The 23350-nt window shown below is 47.2% G+C and overlaps 2 protein-coding genes across 4 annotated transcripts in view; one reads left to right on the forward strand and one right to left on the reverse strand.

Moving 5' to 3' along the window:
* Positions 1–16120, forward strand: part of LOC129713684 (synaptotagmin-4) — a 31152-nt gene extending 15032 nt beyond the window's left edge. Inside the window, exons 2-5 of the mRNA XM_055662944.1 lie at positions 2632–3473; positions 10124–10295; positions 12874–13040; positions 14490–16120. Coding sequence (XP_055518919.1) covers positions 2632–3473; positions 10124–10295; positions 12874–13040; positions 14490–14639 — 1331 coding nt within the window. The 3' untranslated portion in view covers positions 14640–16120. The remainder of the gene's footprint in view (positions 1–2631; positions 3474–10123; positions 10296–12873; positions 13041–14489) is intronic.
* A 4477-nt stretch (positions 16121–20597) lies between these two features.
* Positions 20598–23350, reverse strand: part of LOC129713686 (myosin-13-like) — a 68637-nt gene continuing 65884 nt past the window's right edge. For 2 of the 3 annotated variants that reach the window (XM_055662946.1, XM_055662945.1), the window contains exons 31-32: positions 22964–23024; positions 20598–22815 (exon numbers count right to left, since the gene is read on the reverse strand). In XM_055662946.1, coding sequence (XP_055518921.1) covers positions 22223–22815; positions 22964–23024 — 654 coding nt within the window. In that variant the 3' untranslated portion in view covers positions 20598–22222. The remainder of the gene's footprint in view (positions 22816–22963; positions 23025–23350) is intronic. The other variant, XM_055662947.1, reaches the window with a different exon arrangement.

Raw genomic sequence — 23350 nt, forward strand, 5'->3', positions numbered from 1 at the left:
ATACAGTGTGGAATCATGTCCCAGCTACACCAGTCCCACCTGCCCACGTTTGGTCCATATCCCTCCTATCCATGTACCTGTCCAACTGTTTCTTAAATGTTGGGATAGTCCCTGCCTCAACTACCTCCTCTGGCAGCTTGTTCCATACACCCACCACCCTTTGTGTGAAAAAAGTTGCCCCTCAGATTCCTATTAAAGATTTTCCCCTTCACCTTAAACCTATGTCCTCTGGTCCTCAATTCATCTACTCTGGGCGAGAGACTGTATCTGCTCAATCTATTCCTCTCATGATCTACACCCCTATAAGATAGATGACCTTAGGCTAGCTCAAGCTCCTGCCCGCATCCCAAAGACGTGCGGGCTTGTAGGTTAGTTGGCCCTCAGTAAATTGCCCCCCTAGTGGGTAGGGAGTGGATGAGAGAGTGGGATAGCATAGGACTGGTGATCAATGGTCAGTGTGTACTGGATGGGCTGAAGGGCCTCTTTTCCATGCTGTAACTCTAAAACCATGATTTTCCATTGGAGGAGGCCTTCTTTCTAACATGTAAAGCCAAGTCATCTCTCAAAATGCAGCCCTGTTAATAGTGTGTAGGAAGGAACTGCAGATGCTGGTTTAAACCGAAGATAGACACAAAATGCTGGAGTAACTCAACGGGACAGGCAGCATCTCTGGAGGGAAGGGATGGGTGATGTTTTGGGTCGAGACCCTTCTTCAGACTGGTTAGGGATATGGGAAACGAGAGATATAGACGGTGATGTGGAGAGATGAAGAACAATGAATGAAAGATGTGCAGAAAAAGTAGCAATGAGAAAGGAGTCGTTCATTCATCATTGTTGAGACCGTTAGCGACGCGGTTGCGCTGGTTTCCGACGGGAACGTTGACGGAGACAGACGCACCCCACGTCTCTGTCCTCCAGTCCCTGGAAGTCTAGGATGTTGGTGTGTGTGTGTGTGTGTGTGTTTTATCATCGTTCCTTACAATGCCGTGTACGACAGTGATCGCAACTTCTACTGAAGTGTGTGGATGGCCGTTGGCTCGCTAGGAGCTCATCCACCCTTTTACGGGTCTTCTTTTTGGTCCTGCTGGGGGTCCACAGCCCCCTCCTCACCTGGCAAACCAGGTGGGGGAGACTTGGGTGAGGGAGGGATAGAGAGAGAGGGAATGCCGGGGCTACCTGAAGTGAGTGAAATCAATATTCATACCACTGGGTTGTAAACTTCTTATTAATAAGGTCCAGGTGCATTGGATCTTGCGTCACTCTAAAGACCCTGTCCCACTTCCCGAGTTACTCACGAACTCTCCCGAGTTTTCCCATTGATTCGAACTCGGGGAATGTCGGGGAATGTCGGTAGCGAGCTCGTAGTCCGTAGATGTTTTGTGGCAGCGATGTTTCGTAATGCCAGCTGTAGGAACTCGGGGCATCAGGTGAGTTGGGACGTTTTTTCCAACATGTTGAAAAATGTCCACGAGTTAAAAAGACAATAGCCCCCGCGTACCTACGATACCGTAATTCTCCGAGTTCGAATCAAGGGGAAAACTCGGGAGAGTTCGTGAGTGAAGGGGCTGTCCCACTGTACGAGGTAATTCAAGAGTTCTCCCCGAGTTTCTCCGGATTCGAACTCGGAGAATTACGGTAATGGCCGCTCGTCGGTACTCGGGGCTCTCGTGGACATTTTTTCAACAGGTTGAAAAATCTTCACGAGCTTACCACGTTTCCCGAGTACCTGCCGTTAGCGCTACGAGCCGCTAAGAGACGTCTCCGAGCTCCAACGTACCCGCGATGTACATTCTACGTGCTTACCACGAGTTTGATTTTTTTAAATCTCGGGAGAGCGCTTGGGTAAACTTGTACAGTGGGACAGGGTTATAACTCGGGGAAGTGGGACTGGGGCTTTACATGTCTCTCCCTGTGTTTTTTTTTGTTTTTGTTTTTTTTGTTTATTTTATTAGAAGTTAATACAGCACAAAACAGTACAGTGGAACCTAATTTTAGGTGGCAACTATGTAATACCATAATCCATTCTATGTACAACCTCTAGTTTTATGTTATAAGAAGGAAGTAAGCAGGACAAGAAAAAGAAAACAATAGAAAGAGGAAAAAGTGGAAAAATAGATGGTAGAGAGTAGAAAAACGTGAAGTGTGTATATAAAAAATAAAAAAGGAAGAGAGAAAGTGGAAAGTAGCAATAGAAGAGAAGGCCCCTTAAAAGAGAATTTTTCAAATCTGTATTCGGAGATGTAGATCTATCCGCGTCATGAACTGAAATCAGCAATCCTTACGGTACCGCTGCATCACATGATTCCAAAAAGTCGATGAAAGGAGACCAACTCCTTAAGAATTGGTCATATTTATCTATTAGTCGGAGTCTCATTTCTTCAAGGCGTGCTATGTCCATCATATTCCTAATCCACATTTTAACAGTTGGTGTGGTTGTATTTTTCCAAAATTTAAGTATCAATTTCTTTCCAATTATTAACCCATAATTTAAAAAAAACATTTTGATCTTTATTTAAATTGGTATCTTCTCCTATTATTCCAAATATAATCCATTCCGTTTTGGGTTCTATTCTTGACTTGAAAAGCTTTGTAAATATATCAAATATATGTCTCTCCCTGTGTTTTTGTCAGTGTATCTGCAGGCTCTCCTTGGTGCAGGTCTGGCCGTTCTCTGCTTCAGCCTGGTCGTTGGTTGTGCTATCTGTTGGCGGAAGGGAAAGCACCGGCTTGCTGCCGCTGGCAAGGAGCAGGCATCGGAGCGGATCGTGCTGGACCCCAGCGCCGGGCTGCTCGGACACGCCGGCACTCCCGTTAAACAGCAGTACGAGGAGATCGAGGGCTCGGTTCTGGACAACCCGCACTGCCCCCCCGCCAACGGGCCAGACCTCGGACAACGGGGCAAACCTGGTCCACACGGACGGGCATCCTTGCCCTTCATCCCACCGGTCCAAAAGGCCGGCAAAACCAGGCGCATCCTGGAGCGCCGGTGCACGGTGTCGGGAGACAGCTGGTACTACAGGGACCCCACCGCCATCGGTCATTCCCAGACTGCGCCGGACGTGAAGACAAAGGCCAGGCCTCTCCTGCACTTCACGCTCCTCTACTCGCCCTACGAGATGACTCTGACGGTGAGCGTGATCGGCCTCCACAACCTCCCCAAGAAGTTTGGCCCCAACTGCGACTCGTATGTGCGGGTGCGGCTCCTGCCCAAGGTGGCGGACGCCCAGCAAACCGCCACGCGCAGGAAGAGCATGAACCCCGACTTCCGGGAGAGTTTCCAGTTCTCGGGGTACAGCCTGGACGAGATCAGGCGCTTCAAGCTTCGCTTCGCCGCCTATGTCAAGGAGTTCCACAACCTGAAAGACACCTTCGTGGGAGAGTTGCTCTTCCCACTGGAGCAGGGCGACTGGGAGTCGGACACTTCCCCCACCTACACCAGGGAGTTGACCAGCACCAGGACTAAGCTCAAAAAGGTAGGTGGTGGGACCTTTACTCAGTAACTGTAATCAGTTTACTCATATACAATACAATAACTGTACATATATACACATATACACTGTGACATATACATATATACACTGTGACATATACACATACACACTGCGACATATACACTGTAACATATACACGTATACAATGTGACATATACACATATACACTGTGACATATACACATATACACTGTGACATATACACATATACACTGTGACATATACACATATACACTGTGACATATACACATATACACTGTGACATATACACATATACACTGTGACATATACACATGTACACTGTAACATATACACATGTACACTGTGACATATACACATATACACTGTGACATATACACATATACACTGTGACATATACACATATACACTGTGACATATACACTGTAACATATACACATATACACTGTAACATATACACATATACACTGTGACATATACACATATACACTGACATATACACATATACACTGTAACATATACACATATACACTGTGACATATACACATATACACTGTAACATATACACATGTACACTGTAACATATACACATGTACACTGTGACATATACACATGTACACTGTGACATATACACATATACACTGTGACATATACACATATACACTGTGACATATACACATGTACACTGTAACATATACACATATACACTGTGACATATACACATATACACTGTGACATATACACATATACACTGTGACATATACACATATACACTGTCACATATACACATATACACTGTGACATATACACATATACACTGACGTATACACATATACACTGTAACATGTACACTGTGACATATACATATATACACTGTGACATACATGTACACTGTGACATATACACATATACACTGTAACATAACACACTGTAACATACACTGTAATTGTAACATATACACACGATAACTGTAACCAGTTTAGTCAGTAACTCAGTAATCAGTTTACTGAGTATCTTCTTTACTCAGAGAGTGGTAGCTGTGTGGAATGAGCTTCCAGTGGAAGTGGTGGAGGCAGGTTTGATTTTATCATTTAAAAATAAATTGGATAGGTATTTGGACGGGAAAGGAATGGAGGGTTATGGTCCGAGTGCAGGTAGATGGGACTAGGTGAGAGTAAGTGTTCGGCACGGACTAGAAGGGCCGAGGTGGCCTGTTTCCGTGCTGTAATGTTATATGGTTATATGGTTATATGGTTATATGGGATGGGGAAAGCTTAAAGGAGATGTACGGGGCATGATTTATTTACACAGAGGGTGGTGGGAGCCTGGAACGCACTGCCAGGGGTGGTGGTGGTGGAGGCTGATATGATAGTGGTATTTAAGAGGCTTTTAGACAGGCAGAGGATAGGGGGATATGGTTCATGTACAGGCAGGTGAGATAAGATAAACTTGGCATCATGTTCAGCACAAATATTGTGGACCGAAGGGCCCATTCATAAGTTATAGGAGCAGAATTAGGGCCATTCGACCCATCAAGTCTACTGCACCATCCAATCATGGCAGAACGGCCTAATTCCGCTCATGGAAATACTCATGTACAGAGTTGCCACGATTTGCGTCTGCATGCGCTGTTCCAATGCAGCTCAGTTTAAGGCAAGAGGGAGAAAAAAGACACAAAGTGCTGGAGTAACTCAGTGGGTCAGGCATCTCTGTTGAACACCGTGCAGGCAGCGGTAGAGATGCTGCCTCACAGCGACAGAGACCCGGGTTCAATCCCGACCACGGGTGCTGTCTGTACGGAGTTTGCACGTTCTCCCCGTAGGTTTTCTCTCCGAGATCTTCGGTTTCCTCCCGCAACCCAAAGACGTACAAGTTCGTAGGTTAATTGGCTTGGTATAAGTGTACAAAATGTGAAATTGTCCCTGGTGTGTGTAGGGTAGTGTTAATGTGTGGGGATCGCTGGTCGGTCTGGACTCGGTGGGCCGAAGGGCCTGTTTCCGCGCTGAATCTCAAATTAACGTACCATTAATTGGTGCATGTGACAAAAAATTCGAACTTGAACTTGAACCAAGCATGGATTGTCACTGAGAACCATAAAGGGCCAGCATGAGGGGACCCCCAAGAACAAAGAGGGAACAAAGGGACTGTAATGAATACTTTGTAACTCTGTTGGTGTCCTTTAGGTGGCCACTCTTCGCATACCTTGTATATGGTTGCAAAAACAAAGAATGTCACATTTGATAATAAATGATCAATCGATCAGTCGATCAGTCGATCAATCGAATCAACAACTTTGGGGGCAATTCTCCATCAAGCATTAGGAGACATCTTGCTGCTTTCTGCAACTTGCCATGTCAATGTCAAGGGCAAAGGATTTGAACAAGTTACTATTTATTCTAGATTGTTTCCCTTGTAAATGTTTGCTGATCATAACAGCCCATTCAGAAACCCCTCTGTGACGTTGGTGGATGTGCATGATATAATTATATTCACATTCATGGCTTGGTTTATCACATTGCAACGTACATCGGAGACTTGTTGTGATTAAGTCTTCGCACAATAGTCATCGAGGAGAAGCATTCGGCACGCAATTGCAGCTAACAACCAAAAGCACTTTGCGAGCTGCCTTTGACATCCACTCCGACAGGCAGATGCATTGATTCTATTGAAGATAGACACAAAACGCTGGAGTAACTCAGCGGGACAGGCAGCAACTCTGGTGACGTTTCAGGTCGAGACCCTTCTTCAGACCCGATTCCTTCTCTCCAGATTCCTTCGCTCCAGAGAAAACCCACGGGGTCATTGGAAAATGCGATGAGAATCTCAGTCAAGGACGTGGGTGTGAAACAGAGAGAAGTGAAGAGGGTGAGAGAGTTGGTCGGAAGGGAATTTACTGAGTTTCAGGTCTCGGCAGTTAAAAGTTCAGCTCCGGAAGTGGATTAGTATTTGGATTGAAGAAGCATCTAGAGTTAGAGAGAGGTGAATGTTTCAAAAGACAGCAGAGTCGGAGAGGGTTGTAGGGATAGAGAGAGGAAAAGCATATTGGGAATTGATCAGAAAAAAAAAGATCTTGACCTTTCAAGACCCAAAGGCAATTAACAGCCAATGAAGTCCCTATTAAGGGTGGCTGCTCTCATAGTCCAATGGGAGTATGATTATAGCCAGATGTTGTATTTGGAAAGGAGACTGCAAGTGCTGGAATGTTCTGCCAATCACAAAGTGCTGGAGGAACTCAGACAGTCAGGCAAGGGGCAGGCAGCCGGCTCGGGCAGAATCCTCTTCTGCCTGGCACCGTGACTAGCGGATGGCCGGCTTGGCCAGGCCCAGGAGAAACCCAACCTGGGACATCCTCGACCCTCTACCCTCCCCCCCCCCACGCACAGGGTGTCCAAAGATGAGGATGGCGGGATGATCCAACCTCTTGGGTGGAATAACATGGATCAAACCACAATATAAGTTTTGGTTTACACAGAGAGTGGTGAATCTGTGGAATTCTCTGCCACAGAAGGTAGTTGAGGCCACAGTTCATTGACTATATTTAAGAGGGCGTTAGATGTATCCCGTGTGGCTAAAGGGATCGGGGGGTATGGAGAGAAGGCAGGTACAGGATACTGAGTTGGATGATCAGCCATGATCATATTGAATGGCGGTGCAGGCTCGAAGGGCCGAATGGCCTACTCCTGCCTATTTTCTATGTTTCTATGTTTCTATAATGAATGGTTGCCCCACCCTGCCCAGTGCCAATCCCTCAAGCAGAGGTTATCAGGTTAGTTATCTACTTCCAGAAGATAGACGCAAAAAGCTGGGAAAACCCAGCAGGACAGGCAGCATCTCTGGAGAGAAGGAATGGGTGACGTTTCAGGTCGAGACCCTTCATCAGGATATGTTGAGGGAATGGACAGGCAACCTTTTGGGTTGGAACCCTTCTTCAGACAACTGAGAAACAGAGGTGGAGAGAGTTGGGACTGGCAAATGATAGGTGGAATGTGCAGGAAGGAACTGCAGATGCTGGTTTACACCGAAGATAGACACAAAATGCTGGAGTAACTCAGTGGGACGGGCAGCATCTCTGGAGAGGAGGACCCGAAACGTCACCCATTCCTTCTTTCTTGATATGAAGAAAGACTGGATAGACGGTTTATACTCTCTAGAATTTAGGAGATTGAGAGGGGATCTTATAGAAACTTACAAAATTCTTAAGGGGTTGGACAGGCTAGATGCAGGAAGATTGTTCCCGATGTTTGGGAAGTCCAGGACAAGGGGTCACAGCTTAAGGATAAGGGGGAAATCCTTTAAAACTGAGATGAGGAGAACTTTTTTCACACAGAGAGTGGTGAATCTCTGGAACTCTCTGCCACAGAGGGTAGTTGAGGCCAGTTCAATGGCTATATTTAAGAGGGAGTTAGATGTGGCCCTTGTGGCCAAGGGGATCAGAGGGTATGGAGAGAAGGCAGGTACGGGACACTGAGTTGGATGATCAGCCATGATCAGAGTGAATGGCGGTGCAGGCTCGAAGGGCCGAATGGCCTACTCCTGCACCTAATTTCTATGTTTCTATGTTTCCAGAGGCATTGCCTGTCCCACTGAGTTACTCAGTGTCTTGTGGTGGATAAGTACAGGTGAAGGGGGGTTGATTGGAAGATGGATGGAGTCGGTGACAAGGATTGGAAGTGTCGTGGAGACAAAAGGTTGTTCTTATACTTTAGACGTAACATTAGCCTTTAGAAAGACGGTGTGGAAAGAGGCCCTTCATCCCATCGAGTGCACGCTGACCAATGATCACCCCGACACACTAAGGACAATTTACAGCCGCCAGTTAACCTACAAACCCGCACGTCCTTGGAGGAAACCAGAGAACCCGGAGAAAACCCACCCAGTCACTGGGAAGAACGTACAAATTCAGTACAGATGTACTCTCCGTATCGGAGGGAAGGGACGGCATGGTGCATGGTGCAAGTGGTGGAGTTGCTGCCTTACAGCGCCAGAGACCCCAGTTCGATCCCGACCACGGAATTGTGTACGTTCTCCCTGTGGGTTTTCTCCGAGATCCTCGGTTTCCCCCCGCACTCCAAAGACGTACAGGTTTGTAGGCTAATGTAAATTGTTCCTAGTGTGTGTAGGATAGTGTTGGTGTGCGGAGATCGCTGGTCGTTGTGGACTCGGTCTGGGCCGAAGGGCCTGTGGAATTCTCTGCCTCAGAGGGCGGTGGAGGCAGGTTCTCTGGATCCTTCCAAGAGAGAGCTAGATAGATAGATAGATAGCCTTTTATTGTCATTCAGACCGAAGTCTGAACGAAATTGCAGCAGTCATACATATAATACAATACAATAAAACAACAATAAACACATATTAACATCCAAGAGATAGGGCTCTTAAAAATAGCGGAGTCAGGGGAGAAGGCAGGAACGGGGAACTGATTGGGGATGATCACATTGAATGGCGGTGCTGGCTCGAGGGGCCAAATGGCCAACTCCTGCACCTATTGTCTATTGTCTATTGTTTACGCGCTGTATCTCTAAACTAAACTAAGAGGAGAAGTGAATTGTAAAGGGGGTCACCATTGTATTGGTGAATCTCACCTGCTGCAATCTCCTCTGGTTCGTGTTTTCCAATAGTACCCGCGCCTGCGTGTGTGGATGTGTTTGTAAACAGCCATATACAACTAATTTGCACTCCACAATTTTCCTTATTGCACATCACTCAACGAAAGGGTTCAGCAGTTTGCCTTTGCGTTCATGGACTAGTGTAAATAATTCATAACTGTGAATCTACACAAGTTATTAGCCAGTTCCTGGTTATTTATAGATAGCGCACTGGCTATCTTTTATCAATAGCCCTGTGTCATCTTGGACAGCAGTGATTCACTAACACGAAACATTAGTTCTCCGTTTATGACGTACTTTGTTCCCCTCGCACAGAGCTGCTTCTCTCTTCCTCCACTGTCTTGATACATTTGAATGGCTGTTTGTCTTGTGGCAATTTGTGTTCATTTCTATATTCATCTCACAGAGGGAGGCCAATGCAACACGTCTGTTTACAGAATCTGAATCTGAATCCATTTATTGTCCACATAGGTTGGTCACGGTGGTAGAGTTGCTGCCTTGAGACCCGGGTTCGATCCCGACTACGGGTGCTGTCTGTACGGAGTTTGCACGTTCTCCCCGTGACCAGCGTGGGTTTATTTCTCGAAACAATAGACAATAGGTGCAGGAGTAGGCCATTCAGCCCTTCGAGCCAGCACCGCCATTCAATGTGCTCACATCCCCGTTCCTGCCTTCTCCCCATATCCCCTGACTCCGCTATTTTTTAAGAGCCCTATCTAGCTCTCTCTTGAAAGCATCCAGAGAACCAGCCCCCACCGCCCTCTGAGGCAGAGAATTCCACAGACTCACCACTCTCTGTGAGAAACAGTGTTTCCTCGTCTCCGTTCTAAATGGCTTTACCCCTTATTCTTAAACTGTGTGTGTGTGTGTGGCCCCTGGTTCTGGACTCCCCCGACATCGGGAACATGTTTCCTGCTTCTTGTGTGTCTTCTGAATAGAACGGGCAGCTGGTGGCAAGTGACAACAGGGGTGTTTCAATCGACCAGCAGGGTCACGAGGGGCAGAGTGGCCTCCGTCTGTGTTGACTAAACCGGCCTTGCTTCACTTCCAGTGCCTCAGCAGCCATGATGTGGTGAGCCCCACCAGCGGCAGCCCAGCGCACACCAAGCCCGTTGGTCAACTGTTCATCCTCCTGCAGTACCAGACACTTGCGAACCGCATCAAGGTCATGGTGCGTAAAGCCGAGACCCTCGGCCGTCTGACCCGCATCCCAGGGTCACCAGGTGAGGGGTCGCAACATAGAAACATAGAACACTTTTTTGTATTGCGTACAGTTTTCGTCTCCAAATCTGAGGAAGGACATTATTGCCATAGAGACAGTGCAGAGAAGGTTCACCAGACTGATTCCTGGGATGTCAGGACTGTCTTATGAAGAAAGACTGGATAGACTTGGTTTATACTCTCTAGAATTTAGGAGATTGAGAGGGGATCTTATAGAAACCTACAAAATTCTTAAGGGGTTGGACAGGCTAGATGCAGGAAGATTGTTCCCGATGTTGGGGAAGTCCAGGACAAGGGGTCACAGCTTAAGGATAAGGGGGAAATCCTTTAAAACCGAGATGAGACGAACTTTTTTCACACAGAGAGTGGTGAATCTCTGGAACTGTCTGTCTGCCACAGAGGGTAGTTGAGGCCAGTTCATTGGCTATATTTAAGAGGGAGTTAGATGTGGCCCTTGTGGCTAAGGGGATCAGGGGGTATGGAGAGAAGGCAGGTACAGGATACTGAGTTGGATGATCAGCCATGATCATATTGAATGGCGGTGCAGGCTCGAAGGGCCGAATGGCCTACTCCTGCACCTAATTTCTATGTTTCTATGTTTCTAACACAGGAGCAGGAGTAGGTCATTTGGTCCTTCGAGCCAGCACCGCCATTCAATGTGATCATGGCTGATCATCCAGAATCAGTACCCCGTTCCTGCCTTCTCCCCATATCCCTTGATTCCGATATCTAACTCTCTCTTGAAAACATCCAGTGAGTTGTCCTCCACTGCCTTCTGTGGCAGAGAATTCCACAGATTAGATTAGATTAGAATAGAATAGAATAGAATGCCTTTTATTGTCATTCAAATATCTTGATTTGGAATTAAATTGTATTTTCTAGAGTTTTACATTACTGAGATTCACAACTCTCTGGGTGAAAATGTTTTTCCTCATCTCAGTCCTAAACGGTCTACCCCTTATTCTTAAACTGTGTGACCCCTGGTTCTGGACTCCCCCAACATGGGGAACATTTCTCCTGCATCTAGCCTGTCCGATTCCTTTAAGAATGTTATATGATTCTATAAGATCCCCACTCATCCAGTGAATACAAGTCGCAGTCGACCCATTCTTTCATCATATGTCAGTCCCGCCATCCCGGGAATTAACCTGGTGGACCTACGCTGCATTCCCTCAATAGCAACAATGGAAGGTTACCACCAAGACACAGGGAAGTCAGAGTTGGATAGAGTAGGCTTGGACAGTGTGGATGTGGGGAGGATGTTTCCACTAGTGGGAGAGTCTAGGACAAGAGGTCATAATAGCCTCAGAATTAAAGGACGTTCCTTTGGGAAGGAGACGAGGAGGAATTTCTTTAGTCAGAGGGTGGTGCATCTGTGGAATCCATGGCAGTGGAGGCCAAGTCAATGGATATTTTTAAGGCAGAGATAGATAGATTCTTGCTTAGTACGGGTGTCAGGGGTTATGGGGAGAAGGCAGGAGCATGGGGTTGGGAGGGAGAGATAGATCAGCCATGATTGAATGTCGGAATAATCAGTACACCCGTACTAATCAAGAATCTATCTATAGAAAGTCTGAAGAAGGGTTTCGTCCCGAAACGTTGCCTATTTCCTTCGCTCCATAGATGCTGCTGCACCCGCTGAGTTTCTCCGGCAATTTTGTGTACCTAAGAATCTATCTATCACTGCCTTTGACTATCCATTGACTTGGCCTCCACCGCCATGTGCAGCAATGGATTCCACAGATGCACCACCCACTGACTAAAGAAATTCCTCCTCGTCTCCTTCCCAAACTAATGACGGAGTAGACATGATGGGCTGAATGGCCTAATTCTGCTCCTATCACTTATGACCTTATGGCCTTATGAAGCAGCAAGCAGTCAAATCAGGGACCTGAGTGTGACATTTCAGCAAATTGACCGACTGGAAAGATTTCACATCGATGTTGTGGACTAATCCATCTCCTTTTTAACCATATAACCATATAACAATTACAGCACGGAAACAGGCCATCTCGGCCCTACAAGTCCGTGCCGAACAACTTTTTTTCCCCTTAGTCCCACCTGCCTGCACTCATACCATAACCCTCCATTCCCTTCTCATCCACATGCCTATCCAATTTATTTTTAAATGATACCAACGAACCTGCCTCCACCACTTCCACTGGAAGCTCATTCCACACCGCTACCACTCTCTGAGTAAAGAAGTTCCCCCTCATATTACCCCTAAACTTCTGTCCCTTAATTCTGAAGTCATGTCCTCTTGTTTGAATCTTCCCTATTCTCAAAGGGAAAAGCTTGTCCACATCAACTCTGTCTATCCCTCTCATCATTTTAAAGACCTCTATCAAGTCCCCCCTTAACCTTCTGCGCTCCAGAGAATAAAGACCTAACTTATTCAACCTATCTCTGTAACTTAGTTGTTGAAACCCAGGCAACATTCTAGTAAATCTCCTCTGTACTCTCTCTATTTTGTTGACATCCTTCCTATAATTGGGCGACCAAAATTGTACACCATACTCCAGATTTGGTCTCACCAATGCCTTGTACAATTTTAACATTACTTTTTATCTTTCTTTGTAGACCACTGCGTTATTATAAATCTTTACAAAGATGGCAAAGTTATTGCCACCAAGGAAACAAAAACTTCAAGTGGCTACAATCCTGTGTGGAATGCTCCATTTCTCTTTGACATCCCTTCAGGGAACATTGAAAGTCTGGCTGTCTCGTTGGAGTTCATTGTCATGCAGGTAAGGCCGCTGGCATAGCTTGACCTGAGGCTCCCAGCAGTAGGAATATTGTGTAGGAAGCTGGTTTAAACCGAAGGTAGACACAGAATGCTGGAGTCACTCTGCGGGACAGGCAGCATCTCTGGAGAGAAGGAATGGGCGACGTTTTGGGTCAAGTCCCTTCTTCAGATGGAGGGGGAGGGGGAGGGGTCAAAGATAGAGTGTCGGTGGAGACAGTAATGCCCCTGTCCCACTTAGGAAACCTGAACGGAAACCTCTGGAGACTTTGCAGGTGGTTGCCGGAGGTTGCAGGTAGTGGAAGCAGGTAAGGAGACTGACAAAAACCTCCGGGAACCGCACGGAAACCTTGGGTGGGGCGCAAAGTCTCCAGAGGTTTCCGTTCAGGTTTCCTAAGTGGGACAGGGGCTTAAGACTAGCGGGAGAACTGGGAAGGGGAAGGGGATGGAGAGAGAAAGCAAGGGCTACTTGAAGTTAGAGAAGTCAATGTTCATACTGCTGGGGTGTAAACTACCCAAGCCAAATATGTTGAACAGCAGATGCTGGTTTAACCCAAAGACAGATACAAAATGCTGGAGTAACTCAGCGGGACAGGCAGCATCTCTGGAGAGAAGGAATGGGTGACGTTTCGGGTCAAGACCAATCTTCAGACTGAAGAAGGGTCTCCCACCTGAAACCTCACCCATTCCTTCTCTCCAGAGACGCTGCAAGTACCGGTATGAATATTGTCTTCTAGATGCAGGAAAAAATGTTCCTAATGTTGGGCGAGTCCAGAACCAGGGGCCAAAGTCTTAGAACAAAGGGGAGGCCATTTAAGACTGAGGTGAGAAAAAACTTTTTCACCCAGAGAGTTGTGAATTTGTGGAATTCCCTGCCACAGAGGGCAGTGGAGGCCAAATCACTGGATGGATTTAAGAGAGAGTTAGATAGAGCTCTAGGGGCTAGTGGAGTCAAGGGATATGGGGTGAAGGCAGGCACGGGTTATTGATTGGGGATGATCAGCCATGATCACAATGAATGGTGGTCATTCGAAGGGCCATATGGCCTCCTCCTGCACCTATTTTTTATGTTTCTATGTTTCCAACTTCAAGTAACCCTTGCTGTCCCTCTCTCTCCATCCCTCCTCCATCCTATCTGACCAGTGTGACTGTCCTCCTGATTAAATTTTATCTCTGCATTCTTCGTTGTCACCTTCCCTTAGCCAACAATGCTCTACTCTACATTTTCCTTGAAGTTCGTCCCCTTTGATGCCTCCTTTTCACACCCTACCCTTCCATATTTCTGTGCCTCCCTCTCCCCCGACTCTCAGTCTGAAGAACGGTTCAGGTGCTATCTGTGTGGAGTTTGCATGCTCTCCCTTGTTGATTCCATTTTATCCCCTCCGGGCCCGTATCTCGCGGGCGATGAATCCAGACACCGTGTTCGATTACTAATCTCTTCTCTCGTCCCCAGGGCCGTATTTACACCAGAAGCTGTGTCCTGGGCCGGGTGCTCATCGGGGCCGATGCCCCCGAGATGGGGAGGATGCACTGGAAGGAGATGTCCAGCCGCGGCCACGTGGAAACCGCACGGTGGCACGCCATCCAGTCGGACGCTGTGTAGACGACCACGTGTAGACGTCATATCTCATTCCCCCCGCCCTCCCCTCAGCGACAGCCTGTACGTTGATAAATGTCCCATCCTACGTCAATTTGAAGCTTGGTGTGGTCAACCTGATGCTACCCTTGTTGGCCTAGATGTTACCCTTGTTGGCCCAGTCCTGTCCAGTCCAGTACTAGTTGCCAAGGGACCACGTCGAGACCATTTCATCTCTAAACTTATAAGATCATGGTCTATCACCCCGCCATTTTAACAAGCAGCGGACTCTAGCGAATGTGGTTGCCGGGTACTTCCTAGAATGAAATAACTGGTCCTCAGTAGGGTCACGGTAGCGTTACAACCACACGCATGTGTTCATGAGAGGCTTCCCCCAGGGTGGGTCTCACGAAGGGTCTCGCATCTGGAGATACCAGAACAGGTGATCAAAGGATTGGTCAACGAAACAACGTTCAAAGGGTATCGCAAAGAAAGGGAGGGAAAAATAATTTGCCCAATTGAATTCCAGAACTTGGGTTCCATGGGCTTGAAGGGAATGGACGCCAATGGCGGAACGATTGAAATGAAGGACGTGCGACAGAGTTGGGATCTTGGAGGAGATCTTTTAGAGATAGGTGAAGCTAAGATGCTTCGAGAAGCAGAATGAGATTTTTCTTAATGTGCTGTGGCTATGCCAAGACTCGACCCCAACCAAAGGCTCAACACCAGGCAGCAGGCAAAGGTTTGAAGAGGGTATCAGACTTGATGGTTGAATGGGGACTTGGTGTGAATTGGGTCCCCGATGGAAGTCAAGAAACACTAGAACACCTGAGGGGTGAATGTGATCCCAAATGCCACTGGTCATGTTGTAGATGGAGGTGGGATGGATTTGCAAGGTGTGGTGGGTTAAGGTGCACCGCTGAACACATTGGCCTGGTTAGACCTCCCCCCATGGTAGACCCTATCTTCAGGAACATCAGTCACAAGATTCTCCAAATGGTCAGTCGTGGAAACAACTGCATCGCACGCTCCAGCGAGAAGCTATCTAGCGATTGCCCTCGCGCCCAAAGTGGGCCGATGGCCCTGAGTAAGGTGGAGAGAGGAATATAGGAGCTAATTAACACAGAAAGATCATTCATTGTAATTGTAAGCGGCTTTGCATCAGAAGTGGATCCAGGATGGGTTTGGAGGGATGTAGACCAAACGTGAGCAGGTGGAACAAGTGTAGCTGGGGCACCTCCGCTCGGTCCGCAATAACCAACCTGACCTCCCGGTGGCTCCGCACTTCAACTCCCCCTCCCACTCCGTATCCGACCTCTCTGTCCTGGGTCTCCTCCATGGCCACAGCGAGCAACACTGGAAATTGGAGGAACGGCACCTCGTATTCCGCTTGGGGAGTCTGCACCCTGGGGGCATGAACATTGAATTCTCCCAATTTTGTTAGTCCTTGCTGTCTCCTCCCATCCCCCAGCCTTCGGGCTCCTCCTCCTTTTTCCTTTCTTCCCCCCTCCCCCCAATCAGTCTGAAGAAGGGTTTTGGCCCGAAACGTTGCCTATTTCCTTCGCTCCATAGATGTTGTTGCACCCGCTGAGTTTCTCCAGCTTTTTTGTGTACCTTCGATTTTCCAGCATCTGCAGTTCCTTCTTAAACAATGTAGCTGGGGCATGTTGGCCAGTATGGGCAAGTTGGGCTGAATGGCCTGCTCCCATGCTGTATCACTCTAGGACTCTAAGTGATATTTGAAACTTGTTCTGATGTACATAGTTCTGGACCATCGGAGCTTTAAGAGGATATTGCGATCAGACAGCAAGTGTATTGTTAATGTACAGAGACTTGCTTCACAAGCTGAAAGGTCGATATGCGTGTGGGTACTTGTTCTAATAGACAAATAGGACTGCACCTTGTTTCATCAGTTGTAGGGGCAGAATTAGGCCATTCGGCCCATCAAGTCTATTCTGCCATTCAATCATGGCTGATCTATCTTTCCCTCCCCACCCCATTCTGCTGCCTTTCCCCATAACCCGACACCCGCATTAATCAAGAATCTATCTATCTATCTGCCTTAAATATATCCATTGACGGCCTCCACAGCAGTATGTGGCAATTAATTCTTCACATTCACCACCCTCAGGCTAAAGAAATGGCTCATCATCTCCTTTCTAAAGGAACATTCTTTTATTCTGAGGCTGTGGCCTCTGGTCTGAGACTTTCCCACCAGTGGAAACATCCTCCCCACATCCACTCTATCCAGGCCATTGTTTCATTCTTTCTAAACCACACAGTGGATCTGTTTAGATGATGTACTTTGCAGATAGACACAAAAAGCAGTCGTAACTCAGCGGGACAGGCCACCTCTCTGGAGAGAAGGAACGGGTGACGTTTCGGGTCGAGATGTCTGAAAAAGTATTGCTGTCTGTCCCGCTGAGTTACTCCAGCATTTTGTGTTCATCTTCTGTGTAAACCAGCATCTGCAGTTCCTTCCCACCCATGCTGTACATTGCTCCTGTCTCTGCTTCGAGAAAGGGTTTGTTCTAGTATTCACATCATTTAGAAGCTATCCGAGTCTTTAAAATCTCGGAGGAACTCACAGCTGACATTATATCCTCGCCTCGAAGAAAATGCCATCTTGTGACTCAATGTGTGTTGTTTCCCTGACGGTCCGCACTGGATTAACTTCTGGGATGCACTCATGATCACACCACTCTCTGATATTCCCTTCAACATGTCTTCAGCAGGAATTAAGTGATTTATGTGCATGCTTCTCATTTTACCTTCTAGTTGTGCGAGAGACCTCTGAGTGTATGTATGCCCCCCCCCCCCCCCCCCCCCCCTCCGACATCTAAATCTAAATGTCAGGTTTGTTGGGTTGTGCTAACGTGCCAACCATACCATGTTTCTCTTCGCATCCTGAATCATAATGTTGTTTCTGACTCATCTCTTTCCCTTCCATTCTCCCTCAAGCTTTGGCTGAATTCAGTGCAGTTATGTTCTAAGTCTATTGAGCATTTGTAACTCTGTGCTGGTATCTCCACACTAACAATTCTGCACCTGTAACTACCCACTAGTAACTAGCTGCCAGTAACTGCCCACCAGTAATTCTGCACAAGTAAGTCCCCAACTAGTAACCCCTCACTGGTAGCTCGTCACCAGTTACTCTGCACGAATAACTACCACTAGTAACTCCACAGCAGTAACTCTGTGCTAGTAACAACCCACCAGTAACTGCACTAGTAACTACACACGAGTAACTCCACGTTAGTTACTCCTCACTAGTAACTCTACACCAATAACTACCAATAACTACCACTGATAACTCCTTACCAGTAACTACACTAGTAACAACCCACTGGTAACTCTGCAATAGTAACAACTCTGCACTAGTAACAACTCACCAGTAACTCTGCACTAGTAACAACTCACTAGTAACTGCACTAGTAACAACTCACTAGTAACTGCACTAGTAATAACTCACTAGTAAATAGCCACTAGTAACTGCACTAGTAACAACCCACTAGTAACTCTGCAACAGAAACACCACACTAGTAATTCTGCCCCAATAACTATCCACTGGTAATTCTTCACCAGTAACTACCCACTAGTAAGTCCACACCACTGACTCCGCACTCAAAAACAAGGGGGCATAGCTTTAATGTGGGAGGTTTGAAATTTAACGCAGGCAGGTGGGACTAGGGGTGATCGTATAGAGGTGCATAAAATCATGAGAGGAATAGATCGGGTAGATGCACAGAGTCTCTTGCCCAGAGTAGGGGAATCGAGGACCAGAGGACATAGGTTTAAGGTGAAGGGGAAAAGATTTAATAGGAGTCTGAGGGGTAACTTTTTCACGCAAAGGGTGGTGGGTGTATGGAATGAGCTGCCAGAGGAGGTAGTTGAGGCTGGGACTATCCCAACATTTCAGACACAGTTGGTCAGGTACATGGGTAGGACAGGTTTAGAGGGATATGGACTAAACCGGGCAGGTGGGACTAGTGTAGTTGGCTGGTGTGGGCAAGATGGGCTGAAGGGCCTGTTTCCACACTATATCACTCTGTTAGGTGCTCCCCTCCCCTGGTGAATGCTATGTACATTCGGGAGTCGTAACACACTCTCTGACTTGGCAAGCAATGATGTCCAGTTTTAGAGCTTTTAGCGGTTAGCATAGTTTGAGATATTTTCACTGCTGGTCCAGAGGGAAAATGATTATTTTAAAATCATGAAGCAATTAGATTCTGAACAATTGAACGTATTAACTCAGGTGGATAAGATGATGGAGGTGAAGTCCATCCGTGCGTGTGTCTTTAGATTGTACATGACATTTCAAAAGAATCAGATAGTTACAGATGATGTTGAATGTCAACTCATGTGGATCTCATGAATATCAGTCAATGGATATATTTAAGGCAATGATCGATAGATTCTTGATTAGTACGGGCATCAGGGGTTATGGGGAGAAGGCAGGAGAATGGGGTTAGGAGGGAGAGATAGATCAGCCAATTGGGTCAACGTTTGAGGAACGTTTGCCTGCTCTGGGCCGGTACTCGCTGGAGTTAAGAAGGTTGACGAGGGACCTCATGGAAACTTACCGAATAATGAAAGGCCTGGATAGAGTGGAAGTGGAGAGGATGTTTCCACTGGTGGGAGAGTCCAGGACTAGAGGGCACAGCCTAAGAATAAAAGGACAAATTCTTAGGAACATAGAATTGCCAATGTGGAGATTTAAGTTCAGCTGAGCCAAACGTTGCTGGCCGTTGTTGATCTGATATCTTGTTTAAGGCAGTGGAAAGTCTTGGAGATCGCAGACCAACCCTGCTCCCAGACCACTGCGCATCATTAAAACCAGTTCCAGGGCCCACGGGCTGGCTGGCAAGCGATTATTTACTGTTTAAGAAGGAACTGCAGATACTGGAAAATCGAAGGTAGACAGTGCTGGAGAAACTCAGCGGGTGCAGCAGCATCTATGGAGCGAAGTAAATAGGCAACGTTTCGGGCCGAAACCCTTCCTCAGAATGTATTTATTATGTTCAACACAGATGGCTGGAGATCTCACGATCTTCAAGGACTAAGGTTTAATGTGAAGAGGACAAGATTTAATAGGAATCAGAGGGGTACCTATTTATTTATGTTCAGCCACACTTCATGCAATGTTGGTTTGGTTACAGAATTATCAAGTGTCGTGCTTTGACTTGGTCCCTATTGGTATGGCTTCCATTTCTGTGTGAACCAGAATGTATCCGAACAGAATAGTTGTGGTGAGCCTCCATTCAGAGTATGTATACACTTTGCTTTGTGTATCAATGTGCAATGTGTGTCAGTGTTGAAACTCAAATAAATCTTGCAAATATACAGTGGTTTGATTCTCGTTCTGTCTTGTGAAATTCTTTATCGGTTGAAATCTTGGTTCCTTCTCCCTGTTGTGCCTTGCTACCATCAGGATGCCATTTTTCACTTGGGAACCGCGAGACACATGTGGCGCAGCTGGCAGAGTCGCACAGTTGGTGGCTGCCCGCCCCACAACGCCAGAGACCCAGGTTCGATCCTGACCTCGGGTGCTGTCTGTGTGTGGAGTTGCACTACCCCCCCACCCGATCGTGTGTGTTTTCTCCGGGTTCTCCGGTTTCCTCCCAAAGACGCGTGGATTGTAGGTTAACTGGCTTCTGTAAATTGCCCCAAATTGTGTTAATATAGAACTATTGGTGATTGTTGGTCTGCGCGGACTTTGTCGACCGAAGGGCTTGTTTCCACGCTGTATCTCTGAATCTAAACCAGGTTGAATCTTGACCAGGTGCTGTCTGTGTGGGGTTTGAACGTTCTTCCTTCAGTTTCCTCCCACATCCCAAAGAAATTGTCCCTAATGCGTAAGAAGTGGGATCACATGGAACTAGTAGGAAAGGGTGATCGATGATAGCCAAAGGTCTATTTCCACGCTGTATCTCTAAGCTAAACCGAAGACCAATTGCTCTAGCAAACCACCAAATGATGCAACAGTTCAGGTGCAGCGATAGCTGTAATGAAGTACGTCACAAACCGAAAAACATGCTAAAAACAACTCTTTACAAATGCAGCAGAATCAGGGAAGGAACTTATTCCGCTCATCGTGGTTTCAACAAAGACACAACTGGCAATGTCCTTCTGGAGAGACATTCGTGGACAAACTTGGACTGTTTTCGCTGGAACCCTGGAGATTGAGGGGTGACCCCGACAGAAGTAAGGGCGGCACGGTGGAGTTGCTGCCTCACAGCGCCAGAGACCCGGGTTCGATCCTGCCCACAGGTGCTGTCTGCGCGGAGTTTGCACGTTCTCCCCGTGACCTGTTAGGTCGGCACTTGGATATGGAGGGACATGGATTACCTGCAGGCAGATGAGATCAGGTATCACATTCGGCACAGACATTGCGGGCCAAAGGGCCTCTTACTGCCATGCTATTTTACGTTTGAACATGGAAGTAAAGGGCTGAGTGATGTTTCATGCCAAGACCCTGCATTGGGATTTGACGTAGAATTATTCCAAAATGCACGGCTTGAAACACAGGGTATAAAATGGAAAAGAGAAATACAGCTTGCTGTGCAAACAAATCAGCAGAGGAATATTATTTGCTATATTGAACCACATATAATAGTGACAAGCAAGCATCGGTCTCCTACAATAAATGATCTTGTCCAGGATTGCCTTGAGGAGAACGCTCCTTACAGAGTCGAGAGCTCCAGTCACCTCTGTTTGTTCAAAATATTTGTAATGCAGCAACTGCTTTCGAATTATTCCGCTATCTTACTTTTCTTGTTCAGAAGATAGACACCAAAAGCTGGAGTAACTCAGCGGGACAGGCAGCATCTCTGGAGAGAAGGAACGGGTGATGTTTCGGGTGGAGACTCTCCTTCAGACTGAGATTCAGGGGAGAGGGAAACGAGAGATGTAGAAGAAATGAATGAAAGATGTGGAAAAAAGTAATGATGATAAAGAAAGCAGGACATTAGAAACATAGAAACATAGAAAATAGGTGCAGGAGTAGGCCATTCGGCCCTTCAAGCCTGCACCGCCATTCAATATGATCATGGCTGATCATCCAACTCAGTATCCCGTACCTGCCTTCTCTCCATACCCCCTGATCCCTTTAGCCACAAGGGCCACATCTAACTCCCTCTTAAATATAGCCAATGAACTGTGGCCTCAACTACCTTCTGTGGCAGAGAATTCCACAGATTCACCACTCTCTGTGTGTGAAAAAAAATGTTTTTCTCATCTCGGTTCTAAAAGACTTCCCTCTTATCCTTAAACTATGTGACCCCTAGTTCTGGACTTCCACAACATTGGGAATAATCTTCCTGCATCTAGCCTGTCCAACCCCTTAAGAATTTTGTAAGTTTCTATAAGATCCCCCCTCAATCTTCTGAATTCTAGCGAGTACAAACCGCGTCTATCCAGTCTTTTTTCACATGAAAGTCCTGCCATCCCAGGAATCATTGCTAGGTGAGACTGAGAAGCTGGTGCGACATTAGTCTGAGGAAGGGTCTCGACCCAAGACGTCACCCATTCCTTCTCTCCAGAGATGCTGCCTGCCCAGCTGAGTTACTCCAGCATTTTTGTGTCCATCTTAAACTGTTCCGTCCCACACGTTACTTCTTGTTCAGGTTCATCCTGTGCATGTTGAAGGGTCTGGGAGACAGGAGGAGAGAGCACTTGACTGCCGATGACATCATCCTTCCTTGCATCTTCTCCTCCTCGCTCTGGCCATCGGATGCGGAGGAGAAGTCGCGGGAGGGCCTGCCGATGTTGAGTGGTGAGACTGAGCGGCTGTGTCTGGGGGGAGATGGTGTCCTGCTCGGGGGGAGGGGTGACGGTGACCGGTCTGGCATGCTGGCTCCCCTTGGCCAGAGCGGGCTTGTCGGCGCGCCACCGAACCACACCTCCGGGCGGAGGGCCAACTCGGCCCCGAGGGGACTCTGGTCAGACGGCACGGCCTCCAAGTAGCCGTGGCCAGATCTCACGCCAAATCCACTGGCCTCAGCAGAGGAGCCCAGCTCTTCCCTTCGGTACGGGGAGAGGTCTCTGCCTCTTCTGTTGAAAGGTTTGAACTCCTGGAAGGAGTGGGCGGCCCAAGGGCTGGACTGCTGCCCGTCTGAAGTCCTCGATTCCAGCCCGGTCAAAGCAAGAGATGAAGCTTGGCGGCGCCAGTCTTTCTCCAGAAGATGCTGACTCCCGGCTTGAGCTGTTGGGTGAGAAAAGAGTTGGCAGGGGTGGGTGGGGGTTGCAGGTTGGTGGGTGAGGGGAAGAATTTGTACCAATGGTCAACAATAGCCTTAGAACGAGAGGTCGCAGGCCCACGAGACGAGCAGCAGAGATCAGAGCAGCATTACCTTTCACGAGGTCTTCATTCTTGTGTTTCAGCGATTCCATTTCACAAGCCATGGTGGCCATCTGAAAGGAGAACATGCAGCAGATTTAGCAGGTCGGCAATGCCCTTCAAATGGAAGCCTCAGATTTTTTCCAAAAAACTGCATCAAAGGTGGCGGAAAGAATTCTTTCAGAAGGAGCAAAGAAAAAAAAAACCCCAACCCAAACTGCCCAGAGGAACTCAATGGTCAATCCCAGTGCTTCTTAAACCATTTCAGGCCATTCACCCTTAAGACTTATTACAGCATTTAATTCGCCCTCGACTAAATATTCTTATACTTTTTTGGTAACAACTGATTCCTGAGATGTCACGACTGTCTTATGAAGAAAGACTGGATAGACTTGGTTTA

This window comes from Leucoraja erinacea, chromosome 36 (genome assembly GCF_028641065.1).
Source record: "Leucoraja erinacea ecotype New England chromosome 36, Leri_hhj_1, whole genome shotgun sequence".
In the NCBI taxonomy this organism is placed as follows: domain Eukaryota; kingdom Metazoa; phylum Chordata; class Chondrichthyes; order Rajiformes; family Rajidae; genus Leucoraja; species Leucoraja erinaceus.